This window comes from Lissotriton vulgaris, chromosome 7, assembly GCF_964263255.1.
Source record: "Lissotriton vulgaris chromosome 7, aLisVul1.2, whole genome shotgun sequence".
NCBI classification, from domain to species: Eukaryota; Metazoa; Chordata; class Amphibia; order Caudata; family Salamandridae; genus Lissotriton; species Lissotriton vulgaris.
In genome coordinates this window covers 1,505,651,080-1,505,664,972 of record NC_141695.1, presented here as the reverse complement: position 1 = coordinate 1,505,664,972, position 13,893 = coordinate 1,505,651,080, and the positions used below count along the sequence as shown (strand labels likewise).

Here is a 13,893-nt window from a genome sequence, read left to right as displayed (position 1 = left end):
TTGTGGGGGCCGTTGTGGAGATTAGGCAAGCTATTGCCCAGAGTTGCGGAGAGGGACTCCATGATTGGAATAGGCACCGAGGCGAGAATTATCAGGTCCGTGGAATGTTTGAGCCCAAGACCCGCCGAGGCGGGGAATCGAACCCTGGTCCCGGGCTAGACCTCTGCATCAGGGTCTGCCGCGCTAACCATTGAGCCACACTTCTCCTGGAGGGTAAAGTCGCTATGACCCCGGAATTGGATGGCAAAATGGCCACCTTTATGGCGAAGTTTGTCAAGGACCCTCGAAAGGGGATTGACCGTTCTTGGCGGTCATGCCAAGACAAGCTTTTGGACACTATAGGCCCACTGACGAAAATATTAGATATGGCAGAAGAGGCCAAAGTATCAGGCTCCCCCATTTCCCCGGAGGTTCTGTCCAATTGGGCACAGAGGGCAGTCATATTTTTAGGGAACGCCAACTGCTCCGTCTCTACAGAACGTCGGCGTTCTCTGCTAATCAAATTGGATCCCAAGTTGGGGGACTTGGCCTCCTCGGAGGCAGGAGCAGTGGCGCAGGGCAGCCTGTTAAGGGACCCCCTTTATCAAGGAGCTGGGGAAGTTTGTGTCTACGTTCACCTCCCTAGATAAAGCTCAATTAAGAGGGTGTTTGAGCAGCGTTTCGCCAGGGGGGGGGCGGTCGTGGTAGGGGCCTCACGACCGGCCGCGGTGGTCAGACTCAACCCAACAAAGGGCAAGGCTCCGGCAGAGGCCAGTATAACACCTCGGCCAACTACAATAATTTCTACCCGACCAGAGGTCAGCGGTTCCGGGGATGTGGTGGCTTCAGATCCGATGCAGGAGGAAGCGGTTCCAATGGTGAGTTTGATCCCAGCAGAACAAGTTCAGATTGGGGGACGGCTAGCCTTTTTTCCAGAGGCTTGGGCACCAATTACAGGGGACGCGTGGGTTCTTCAAACGATGCGTGGTTTCCATATAGAGTTCTACGATCAGCCCTGTCAGCAAAGGGCTCTGCGTCCCATTCTTTTTTCCTGGGAAGATGCGCTTTTGATCGACGAAGAGGTCTCGGCGCTCCTTCGCAAAGGGGCCATTTGTCGATCAAAGCGCCACCCCTTCGGATTCCTCAGCAACCTTTTCCTGGTGGTGATCAACCTCCGGGATTTCAAAGGCTGGTTGATTTACCGCCATTTCAAGATGGAAGGTATCCACCTTTTACGAGATGTGTTACTGCAAACGACTGGATAGTCCGGCTGGATCTCAAGGATGCGTATTTAGTGGTGCCCATACATCCTCCTCACCGGCGTTTCCTGCAATTCCTCTGGCGGGATCAGGTTTTCGAGTTCACGGCCCTTCCTTTTGGGCTTTCCTCGGCCCCTTGGTGCTTCACCAAGCTGTTGCACCCAGCTGTGGAAGTCCTTCGAGGCCAGGGAATCCGGATGATTGTATATCTAGATGATATCCTACTGATGGCCCAATGCCCCAACCGGTTGATGCACCAGCTCAACCAGACGATCTCCTTGTTGCAGGGTCTGGGCTTCATTATCAACGAGGACAAGTCAATCTTTGCTCCTTCCCAGGGGATAGTGTTTTTGAGTTTCGTCGTAGACTCTTTGCAGGCATCCCTGAGCTTACCATCTCGGAAGATGGCCAAAATCAGACACGAACTGCGGCAGACAATCGCCAAATCGCATACTTCCCTGCGTCAGATCGCCAGAGTGGTAGGACTGCTATTGTCCTCCATCCAAGCGATCTTTCCGGGGCCCCTTCATTACCGTGCTCTCCAACGCCTCAAGGCTTGTCACCGCAGGAAGGGATTGCCTTACGACCACCTAGTTCCTCTGTCCGAGGAGGTGAAAGAGGAGGTGTCCTGGTGGCTCTCATATGGAAGCGTGGAATGGCCGGGCAATTTTCGGGTCAGTTCCGGACTTGATAATAGAGTCAGACGCCAGCAGGTCGGGCTGGGATGCCTGGTGCAGAGATTTCTCCACCGGCGGCGCTTGGTCGTTAGAAGAGCAACAATTCTATATCAACTGCCTAGAGCTCCTGGCAGGTTCCTATGCGGTCCGCTGTTGGACCAGGGACTCAGCGCAGTCATGCGTCCTGTTGAGGATGGACAACGTCTCAGCGGTTCGTTACGTGAACCGTCTGGGCGGACCCCGGTCCCGGGCTCTGGCGAATCTGGCAAAGGATTTTTGGGAATATTGCCTGGCCCATCAGGTCTCGGTGACGGCGGAATACCTCCCGGGGCGGGCCAATCAAGTGGCGGACTGGCACTCGAGGTACCTGCGAGACTCGAGCCTCTGGAAACTGGATGTGCAGGTGTTTCGATGGCTAGCAACCATTTGGGGTCCTTTTTCAGTGGATCTGTTTGCATCCCACTTGGACTTCCAACTTCCGAGATTTTTTAGTTGGAGGCCGGATCCCCTAGCGGAGGCCACAGATGCGTTTCTCCAGGATTGGAGTCTGGAAAGGCCTTACGCATTCTCTCAGTTTTCCATGGTGGTGAGGGCAGCAGCCCACCTTCGCCGCCAAAGGGCGGAAGTGGTGATGGTGACGCCTTGGTGGAGATCGCAAGTTTGGTTTCCAGTTCTTCTGGAACTTTCTTGGGATTATCCAATCCTACTCCCCCGGCTCCCTCGTCTTCTTCTCAATCCGGACCGGGGCCCGCATCACCTAGTGCTGCAAGATTCTCTCTGCCTCATGGCGTGACGGCTTTCCGGAGACGTTGGTCGCTCCCAGGACTTTCGGACTCGGCTGAGTCTTTCTTGTCAAAGGCATGGGCAAGTAGCACCACAAAGAGGTACCGATCAGCCTGGTCCAGGTGGGTTCGTTGGTGTCTTCGACAGCTTTTGGATCCCCTGGTCGCGGGCGTCGTTCCCATTCTAAATTTTTGGGCAGAACTGGCAGCGAGCGGGCTGGCTTACCGGACCATTAACGCGATGCGTTCGGCAATCTCTGCAACTCATGAACCGTTGGACGGGGCCCGGTTGGGGAACACCCGTTAGTTTGCAGACTCCTCAGGGGTGTGAGGCTCTCTCTACCACCGGAACCGAGATTTTCGGTCCGGTCGGATGTCAATGTGGTGTTGAACCTTTTTCTTTCTTGGCAGCACAACAGGTACCTTTCTTTGAAAGAGCTATCGGCCAAATTGGCTATGCTTCTATGTTTGGTGTTGTGTCGTAGGGTTTCTGATGTGCGTGCTTTGGACATCTCCGCAAGAGTTTTTTCCCCAGATGGGGTTACCTTTACGGTGGGTAGGCGCACTAAGTCTGCAACGAGATCTATCACCTACCCGGCGTTTGTGGATGTTCCCAAGCTTTGTGTTGTGCAGTGCCTTAAGACGTACAAGGACGTCACGGTGGAATTTTGCACGCCGGGCGAACGCCAACTGCTGATTGCCATGCGGAAACCGCATAAGGCTGTTTCTTCTCCCACTATAGCCCGTTGGGTGCAGTGGGTGATGCAAGAAGCTGGCATTGATACCAAGCAGTTTGGAGCTCATTCAGCTAGGGGGGCCATGGCCTCGAAGGATTTTTCTCTGGAAGCATGCCTAGAGGACTTGATGCGTGCGGCAGACTAGTCTTCGGACACTACTTTCAAGAGATTTTATTTTAAACCAGTGGTGGATATTGCCAGTTTGGTGGTAGGTAAGCTTTGAACAAGCATAATCTGAAGCCTCCGGTCCTGACATAGAATCGAAATTTGCCTAGCTTAGAAACGGTAAGTTTCAAATCTATTAAGGACACGGAGGCGAGGATTATCCCACCCAGAACTCTTTTGGAGATCCCTCCAGTAATGGTGTAAGTAAACAGTCTTTGACTTGGTTATATCAAACTGTTGTAATAAGGTTATGGTGTTCCTGTTAAGGCTGTACTTGCTTGGAACAGACTAGTGGGGTTTTACAACGCTTACGCTGTTGTCTTTTTCCACTAGGTAACGAGGGTTTGAAGCAAGACCGTTGATTTCCTTGGCGTGACTCGCACGAAGAAAGCGGAAGGGAGCACAAGATGGTCGCCCTACCTTAACTGAGTGGACACTGTAAAAGGACTAACGTATTGGACTCTTAGGAGTTGTTATTTGATTTTTCTTACATTTGGAAACTTATGGTGTTCATCCCGCAGTTGGAAAATGAAAAAGACAACATTTTTGCTGTTTGGTGCTTTTCTGGGCTGCTATGGTTTTTTATGTGTAATAAACAGCGAAGAAGGAAAAGCTTAATCCTCGCCTTCGTGTCCTTAATAGAATTGAAACTTACCCTTACTAAGCTAGGCAAATTTCGATTCCTCACTCACCGCTCGGTGATAATACTGAAAGGTTAAGCATGGGGGAGTGGACCCAAGGATTTCCAGTGATCCTGTTTTTATTCACTGATGCATGCAAATATTACATAATATACTGTGCATATTTGATAATACTAATCTAGGAAATTCTGGATTCGTCCTTGTTTGCTGAGGAGCATCGTAAATAAATACATAAAAATCTTTTCATTTTATGTCCAGCAAGCAAACAAATGTATGCATGGGGCTTCATGGAAAAGCAGTGCTGAATGTTTTGATAATATAATATCGTCTCAATTGGTGCACAACAAGACAAAGGAGATACATGTGTTTAACAACCTAAATAGCTACATTTTGAAAAAAATGCCATAACACAAGGGCGGCCCGAGACCAAGACACTTAATGGGATAATCCATTTTCTTGCCAAAAGTATTCAGTGAACCTCCAGAAGGGCTTTGAGCCTTGGCCTACATAATGTGCTGTAATCATAAAATCCAATCCACAAATAAAGAATACAGATCTATGCTTAGAGAATATTTGTTTTGCATTAAGGCCCAAAGAAAAGTACATACTCACACACAACACTCACCGAGAAACATGGACATCAGCTCCTCATCCTTCAAAAGTATGGCACCTTTCACCAAATACTCAAAGTATGAATCTACCCCGGCCCCAATCCCAGCATCTTGCGCTACCCATTTGGATGTCAGAACATCAATATGGTTTCCGACCTGTGGTGGAAACATAAGAACATTAATGAGAGTGAACAAAGACAGAAGATACAATATTCTGTGTATCTTATTTTTACAGAATTCAAGCAATTACTATATGGATGTGATGCTTACAAAGGCGAAAGGCAATTGTTGCAAACTTTAATATCTGTGTTCTATTGAAGGGAGACAAAAGATTACTTCCGGTCCCCAATTATAATGGACACAATAATCTCATTTCAACAGATTCTAGCCTGATCTTAGTGCACTCAATTAGGATGCTTATCAAATAACTCATCAAACTAGATGATAACAACGAGCACTGTCCCCCAGGAGAGCCAATTTACAGTGAAATATCATTGTAAGACAATTTTACATTACAATGATGATCCCCCTTCCTTTCTGGCTCTGACCCTTGGCAAACTCTTTATAATACACATTAAAACAGATATGCTAGAAGAGTTTAAAGTCTCGTACATCTCAACAACAATTACAGCTTGATGAGCCTTCATTTATAACTCTTTCATTATTTGATGACCTTTAAACCTCTAGCAGCCAACCAACATCCTCCCTTATATATGGTATCCCACATGAAATAGTTATTTGCCTCATCGATGTAGGCCTCTTTTCAGTCTGCAGTAGTGTCTATTTTGCACTTAGTTATCTCCTCAGTGTTTGCTTTTACGTACGATTACTATCTGGCCCAGTGTCTGTCATTTATGCTACAAAACACCCTTACTGGTTAGCAGTTAAAGCATTTATGACACAGTCTATGATAAAAAGGTCCTGGTACCAGCCTTGAGTGCCACTCTCTCCTAAACAAATCTCATCTGATGATAACCACTTGATCGTGAGCCACACCGCTTTAGGAATATGGGAATATATGCTCATCACGTCTACTGTGTACGTTAAAGAGCAGTACACAATCTTGTAAATGTACTGTTAGAAGGATGATGTACAGCAGTATAACTGTCTGCCCAGTCCTGCTTCCACGCTCCAGTGCCACTGCCAAAGCCACAGTATGAACCTGCGCACACATGTTTAAATAGTTAACTAGAGTGCACTAAACAATTGCTGGGAGTTTTTTTATTTTTCATAATTAAATGCTTCACACATATCTTTACAACAATTTTTAACATGCAAATATATTTACAGTGTGATATTCACATTAAAGTTATACATAGCTAATATAGGCCTCAATTTAAAATGGTGACTGTTCAGCTTCCAAGTTTCCTGCTGGTCATGTATGTTTCTCTTTCTTGCTACAACAGCCAAACTGCACCGGCCAAAGTTAATTGAATTTATCTCTTGTTTTAGTTTTCATGTGAATGTTTATCCATGTATGTTCCTCATAGAATGCAATAATGATAATACTAGGCTCCACTAAGTGATAATCGTGGACAAGAACTGAGCTTACGTAATCGTAATGTACCTGATCCTGAGTGGCTCCCTTTATGGGAATGGTGTGGAGGTGCATCGCTTTGAACAAGGAGAAGATTTAAACTAATGAATTCGACAGAATCAGACACCTGAGCAAGTGTCTTACCCACTTGTTTGACCAAACCTTCATGTGATTCATTGGTTTTGATTTTAGAGGTTTTCCATGTGGACACCTGTTTGACATCTCCCCATCTTTCCTAGTTTAGCTAAGTAGGGAATTTCCCTTCTTGGGAAGTTGAGTCTGCTCTGATTTACCTCACAACAACTTTTAAATAGGTTGTCTTAGCATTTATGATTTCAAATTGCTTTCAATCATATTTACAAATGCACTCAACTATTGATTACTGACATGCCTAATTAGATGTTTTGAGTTTGTAACTTTGCTAATCCTTTAATAAAACGTAATGGTTAGTAAATCCAACTCTATAATTTTGTGTGGCCAAATGTGCTTCACGTTATTGATATGTATTGATTTGTTGTGTCATACTCTTTCTGAAACTAAAGATCCCTCCACTTGAACGCAGCTTGTACTTGAGTTCGCACCAGAAATGTGCACGGTGCAATGCGCTGCAACAGAAACATCAGTGTAGTTTTTGAAATGTAATTACCTCTTCTCTGAATCAAAAGAAAACAGACCCAAGGAGGTTGAATGAGGATAGATATCAAACCCTGAAATGATTTTGGTTTGAGTTCCTCGATGTCTACTTTACAAACTTAGGGCCAGATGTACAAATGGTTTTAGCACTTACAAACTCTCCTTTCTGGAGAATCAGAGGGCTTGCGAAAGCTTAAACCCTTAAGTGCCAAATGCATTTAGAGATTCAGAAAAGTTCTGAATTGCTACACATGTTTAAAAATGGATACTGATTCAGTATCTGGTAGGTTTGTGTTAAAGGCGTCCCTTCCAAATACAGAATCGGTATTATGTGTATCAATGTTTCCCAAACAAAATCTGATTGTGAAACACTTATATTTTATCCACCCCCAGGTTGGGGTTGTAACCCGCTCACATAAGGGAAGGGGGCCCCCTTTCCCTTTTTGAATGTACACAAAAAATATTTTTTTAATAGAACCGTGTACCACTGCTTTGTTCTAAAGAAAAAAGATCATTTTCTTTTTAAATACAGTCCCGTTTCCATTTGAGAAAAATGGGCTGCTTTTATTAAAAAAATACGTTTACTTTATTAAAAAGCAGTCACAGACATGGAGGTCTGCTGGCCTCCAGCATGCCACCATTCATGTGATGACTGAATCGTAGTGGGTCGCAATTTGCAACCTACCTCATTATTACTCATGCTCTAGGTCTAGCTTGCAAACCACTCCAATTTAGTATTGTGTGAAACGAACTTTTAGCACATAGGTCGGTTCGCAGAATACTGCAATGTGCTTTGTGCATCTAACCCTGTGACAGCTCTTCTTTAACTCCATGCGCGCTAGCGGAATTCCGCTCCTGCGCTGAGTTTTTCTAAATCGCACTTTGCGTGACGAGCTGGGCTCGTCATCAGCGTGCGAGGAGGCTACGCCATGACGAGCCCAGCTCGTCATCAGCGTCGAAGGGGTTAAGTTGATTTCTGTTATTTACAACATACCCGAGGCATACTATGATTCCAGCTTTAGTAAACATGCTGAATATGACTTTTGACATAGTTTTACTCACCAATCCAATTTCGGAACGGCTTTCCCACAACGCAGTCAGGGCTTTTCTGGCTGCATCCTCAAATACGGGGTCGCCAGTGAGGCGACTGAGTGTGGCAAATTCCACAATAAAAGTCCCAACACCAGCAGTGCAGGTGACTGGGGTCTCTGCGGGGTTCACGCCATTCTTTAAATTGACTGTCCCGTAAGGCATGCCCGTGGGGGTCTGAAAAGCTGCGTAAAATATATATTACTAGTTAGGAAAGCAGAGATGAAAGAAGAGCACCAAAATGTCATAAGGTCAAAGGTAGATTTTGATTACTTGAAAAAGAAAAAACATAACATGCATGTTTAAGTTGTAGTCTTTGAATTCTTAATAAAAAGTCAACCCTGTTAAAAACGTCTTCTAGTATAAAGAAGAGAAGAGCTGGCGACTTCTTCTACTAACTGGAAAGATCCCAAATGGGCTTCTAGAAAAGGTTTTACTACTGTAACTTAAAAAGTAGGATTTTCATTAATTAACCCAATCCCTTCCCCCTCCCCCGAAAGCATCGGGCATTGATTGGGGTGCAAGATATACTGAGAGGCGTACACACGGAGCCGGGTGGCACCTGAATGAGCCTAGGGTGACCAACCGTCCGTAAATTTCACGGACTGCCCGTTATCTGGGCCTCATGTCCTTTGTCCGTAAGGACTTCTTAAACGGATGCCTGTTTTTTTTTTTTAAATAATTTTTATTGCAGATGTAAAATAGAAAACATACAGCTGTACATACCGATGTGATATCCCATCCTCCCAGCCATACACTCCCCATCAGCAATCATTACACAGCCTTAATGCCCACATCCCGGAGGCTGGGCGGCGCATGGTCCGGTAACACTCACCCCTGGCAATAGCTCAGGGATATCAGGATCTTCACTCGGTCAAGGATCTGGCATCTGCTTTTTTGAATATTATCCCCCCACCCCACTCCCAAACTGTGGACAGTCCTCGCTGTAGTCCATCTTGGAGGTTCTAGCACACACCAACCCCATACATCTAATTCCGTCTCCAACCTCCCAACTATCTCATGGACGCGTTGGGGTAACAAAACCCATGTGGGCCCAGTTCAGCATGTAAGTACCCACCTCCTGTGCCTGGTGACTGCTCATGCCGCCCCCCCCCATGTCAACATATCTTACAGCCGCATAACATCCCTTTCCCCCCTATCCCACCCCCGGCTTAACTGCAACTGGTGTGGGCCTCGCTAATCTAAATGTCTGACCCAGTGATGAGATCATCCCGTCCTTATACCATAGACAGTGTATTTCCTGGAACTACCATTCAGAGCCCTACAAACTCATTAGTCTTCATTCTCTAAGCTGTTTTTAAATGTCTGTACCAAGTCTTCCCACGCTCTCGCCACTTCTAAACACTTTTCATTAGCTGTGCGGGTTGCCTGCCGACGTCTAACCACTCCTTCACTACAGGCCCATTTGCACATCTCACTCGCCCATCTCCTACTTGAGGGGCCCTCCTTCGACTTCCAGTGCCAGGTTATTTCCCTTTGTGCTAACATAAGTCCCAGGTCAATACATTTACTGGAGATCTTATTATTCTTCGTATGGGGGAACCAAAGCAGCAGACAAGTCGCCATATCGTCCTCCACCTGTCTGTCCGTAGCTTCATTCAGCAGTTCCCCTACCTCCGCCCAATAGCGTCCCAACTTGGGACAGTTCCATAGCATGTGCTCCAACTCCACCTCAGGCATCAAGCACCGGGGGCAAGCTGCATTTCACGGATGCCTGTTGTACGTAATTCTGCACATTGCAGTGAGCTGTCCCCCTGCAAGCAGCCTGAGAGTTCGGTAACTCTCACTGCAGGGGCCAGCTTGCACTCCTGCTGTGCTCAATGACCTGCAGCAGCCCCTCCACGACCTGGAGCAGACTTCTATGGGTCCATTATCATTCTGTATGTCATCCTAATTATCACAAACAGAATGATAATACTATAGGCCTCTCTGTGAACTGACACAATGACCTCTTTTCACTAATACGTTTCACATGATGCCATGTGCTGATTCCAAGTAAATAACAAGGTGCCAATACTGATGCACCAATCTTATCTTTCACAAGGTTGCGAAAAACAACTTTCTTTTGCAAGCGCGACCCGCCATACAAGCTGAACCATCCTGTAAGTGTAACCGTTCAGGATGATGTTTAGTAAGCCGCGTTTTATTCATTTTTTTTTCCACTATTTCAAACCATTTTCGATGCGTGAATTTTAATTGCTTCCACTCGTACAAGTATAGAAAAACGCGTAACTAAACCCAATGTGCAAACTTGCTTTTTGAATATGAAGCGTGCACCAACACGTGTCTCCGCTCTTATTTACTTTTTTTCAGATAGATGTGAAACGAGCTGTTCTCTTTCTTATTTTCAACATGAAAAGAACCCGTGGACAATAAGCATTCGTAAACAGGTATGAACCATTCTTTCGTCAGTTGCAGCTTTTTGCCAAACTTAAAATCCAAATAATAAGTTCTCTGATACTAATAGACGACTTGTGTTGTTCTAGTACATACAGGAGCCCGGCTTACAAATTGTTGTTCTGGGACCTCCTTTCTCCCAATCTGCCACAAGTAGGAACTATTTATTGATTAAGGACATTATTATGGACATTTGACAGGTGGCAGTAAGAACTGTGGATAGACGATTGATTCAGTATGAATATTTTTATAGGAGCGTTTAATTGTCTGTGAGTCTGTGTGAACAGAGCAAAGATCGGTTGATCATCCAGCTCAAAGTTGAGGTAAGAAAATACCACTGCAGAGGCAATCGGAGATAAGGGGCGAACGCTGACCATGGTCTTGAACTAAAACTTAGAAATGTATTTTGTTTTTTCCAGCTTTGGTCCTGATGAGAACCCCGGTTCTCAGGGGGTCGACCGCTTCTGTATGGCCAACAATGATTGTAGTTGTTCTTGAAAAATCTAAAAATTGTGTAATTCAGTGAATCTTTTTGTTTGGCCATTTTGGAATATTTCTTCATATTATGTGTGTAATGGTTCAATTTTGAAGGATTGTAAGCAGGGTATGAGTGTGCTGGGATGAGAGGATAGTGCATTGTATGAGTGAGAGGATTGAGAAGAGTGTACGTGAATGTGTTTTGAGAGGGCACACAAAAAGGCTGTATGAGTGAAAGAATGTCTTTTGGGAGAGGCTGTGGGTAAAGGGAGCATGATTGTTTTTCTACATTTTTTGATTTAATAGACTTTGGTGATGGTTATTTATTGATGTCAATTTTGAGAAAAAATCATTGATTAAATCCAACGGAAAAAGTGGTTGATGGTGATATTGTTTCTTTTTCGATATACCTTGTGAAAGATAAGAGTTGTGTATCAGTATCGGCACCTTGTTGTTATTTACTTATAATTGGTTCAGCCATGCTGATTTAAGAGCCAAACCCACCTTTTGGTTTTTATGGGCTGATTCCAGCATGCAGGAAGTATTTTGTGCTTGATTTTCACCCCCCAACAATCAGAATATTTTAAAGGAGTCAATCGCTGACTGTGCGTCAGAGTGTGACCTGTCAAAACAATGTTCAATAATTACAGACAGTATTTACCCTGCTTGGCTCTCATTCCTTGAGATGGTAGAACCCAGTGCAGTAACCATATAAATAAATTAGGATGATGTGAAATACCCAAAAAAATACCTGTACGGTTGCTCAAAGCTGCTCGCATACCAAAAAAACGCAGTCAACGATTGTCGCAAGCTGATAAAAACTCCTCTTGACTTGTACTTATGTTGGTTGTCTATTTACGTACTCATATACTATTGCGTGACCTCCTCTGATTTGTCTGTAAAAAGTACCTGTGGTCCCCAATTTCTATCTTGAATTTTGACCTTCTGTCCTGAATTTTGACTGTTTGCCCTGAATTTTCACACTCACCATCCTGAATTTGCACCCATGCCAGTTGTTCAACCTGTAAATGTATGTGTCTTGTAAAGCGCACTGCTGCCCTGAGGCGTCGTGGCGCTGTAGACCGCTGGGGAACCCGTCCTGGCTATCCCTGTGAGATGGTCCCTACTGGGTATCTCCTAGGTGAAACCAGGCATCCCCAGCGAATGTGGGGGGCCGTTGTAGAGATGAGGCAAGCTAATGCCCAGAGTTGCCGAGTGTGATCCCTGGTTAGAGAAGGCACCAAGGCGAGAATTATCGAGTCCGCTGACCCTGGTCCACGACCCTGCCGCGTCGGGAATTGAACCCTGGTCCCAGGCCGTTCTCTGCTTCCGGGTCTGCCGCCTCCATTACATCCAGTATGACCAACTGTACACACACTGTATTATTTGCAAGAGGTCACCCAGCTTGTGAAAACTAGTAAACAGAGATTACAAAGTGTCACTGCAGAACTTCAGCTGATAGACCGCGCGCTAAGCGCAATTATAATTTTGAGTCAGATTATTAAAACTAGAGGCGCACTGTCTGACACTAGTAACTTACTTAAATTGAGAGATAAGCTGTGGAATTGCGGTGTACGGCCGGGCCAACCGAGTCCTCCTGACTACAACAAACTACTTCCTTGGCAAACATGCCGCCCGAGCTGCACCAGGGCCGAACGCCAAGGGTGTGGCACGCAGGAGTCTTTAACACAATAAGAACCTCCTTCACAGTACTGGCAAGATCAGCAGGAAAAAACACTGGTAGGGTGGCTCCCCATCCAGATCCCCCAGGGAGGGTTCCCCCTCCACTGTCCTCTATTTACAGAGTCTGTCTCTCCCTTCATGAGGTCTGTCTGCCTATCTCTCCTTGGCTCTCCTGTTTTGTGGGTGGGTTTCCAGTCACATGGCAGTGCAGGGCATCACACTCAGCGCTTCCACTCGGCCCCCTCTTTTCCTCTGCCCTGCATTAAGACTCAGCAGCCACACAGACTGGGCTCCAGGAAGAGTTAAACAAGCGCTCCTGATTTACTGTGCCCTCGCCAGCTTCTCAAGCCCTCTTGCTTGCAGCCTGATGTTTTCATCTGCTCAGAGGTGGTGGTGGGGGGTCACACTGCAGGCCTCATGTGGTCTGCCTCAGGTCAAAATATGGAGCAAGTCCTCCCAAGGAGGGCAGTGGCTTATCTGCACTTGGGGCAACCTTTGCTGTTGCATCTGCCAGTCTTGTGCCAGGTGGCAGATGCAAACTAGCACATGCAGTGCAGTGCGTACAGAGGAACCTGATATAAATCAACTGACTGGCTGTCCTGTTTAGAAAGTATATATCTGTATCTCCATAGGGTAGAGGTCTTCAAACATTTTTGTTTAGAGCCCCCCTAAGCAAAATGCTTTGAACTCAGCAACCCCTTCCAAAAACATATGGCAAAGCTTGGGGGAGCGAAAGGGGCTGGGCTGAGTACAGAGGGTTGGCCTAATTTCAGGGGTGCTTTTTCTGCAGCTTACAACTCACACTAAATGTGATACTTCTAAAAGAGCAAATAAATAAAAAACTGAAATATACCCAATAAACTATTCCCCAAAACTGGGGTACTGTTAACCCTTCATATTCCTAGTAGGACCCAATGTAACTGCACCTGCTGCACTGCTTGCTGATAGATGCAGCCCTGAGTAGCAGATTGTTTCATCTGCCTCTTTGACCCTTCCCCACCATGCCTGGCCATCATTGCAATCTTGAAAGAGACTCTATTTCTTTCAGAAAATAATGAGCTCCAATGTGTTGCCTCCCCCTATGCAGCAAGAGTGCCCTCAGTCCTGATACTAGCAAGAAAAATGAGCCTCCATGCCTCTTTTTCAAAGTACGACAGTCTTAATTGTGATGCAGTAGGCCCCTCATTCTCCTGGAGGCCGGTGCA

General features: G+C 45.8%; 1 protein-coding gene across 1 annotated transcript in view; it reads right to left on the bottom strand.

The window, feature by feature from the left end:
• EDEM2 (ER degradation enhancing alpha-mannosidase like protein 2) overlaps positions 1-13,893 on the bottom strand; it is a 278,489-nt gene that overhangs the window by 112,565 nt on the left and 152,031 nt on the right. The window contains exons 6-7 of the mRNA XM_086932355.1: positions 8,084-8,295; positions 4,866-5,007 (exon numbers count right to left, since the gene is read on the bottom strand). Of these exons, the coding sequence (XP_086788481.1) occupies positions 4,866-5,007; positions 8,084-8,295 (354 nt within the window). The remainder of the gene's footprint in view (positions 1-4,865; positions 5,008-8,083; positions 8,296-13,893) is intronic.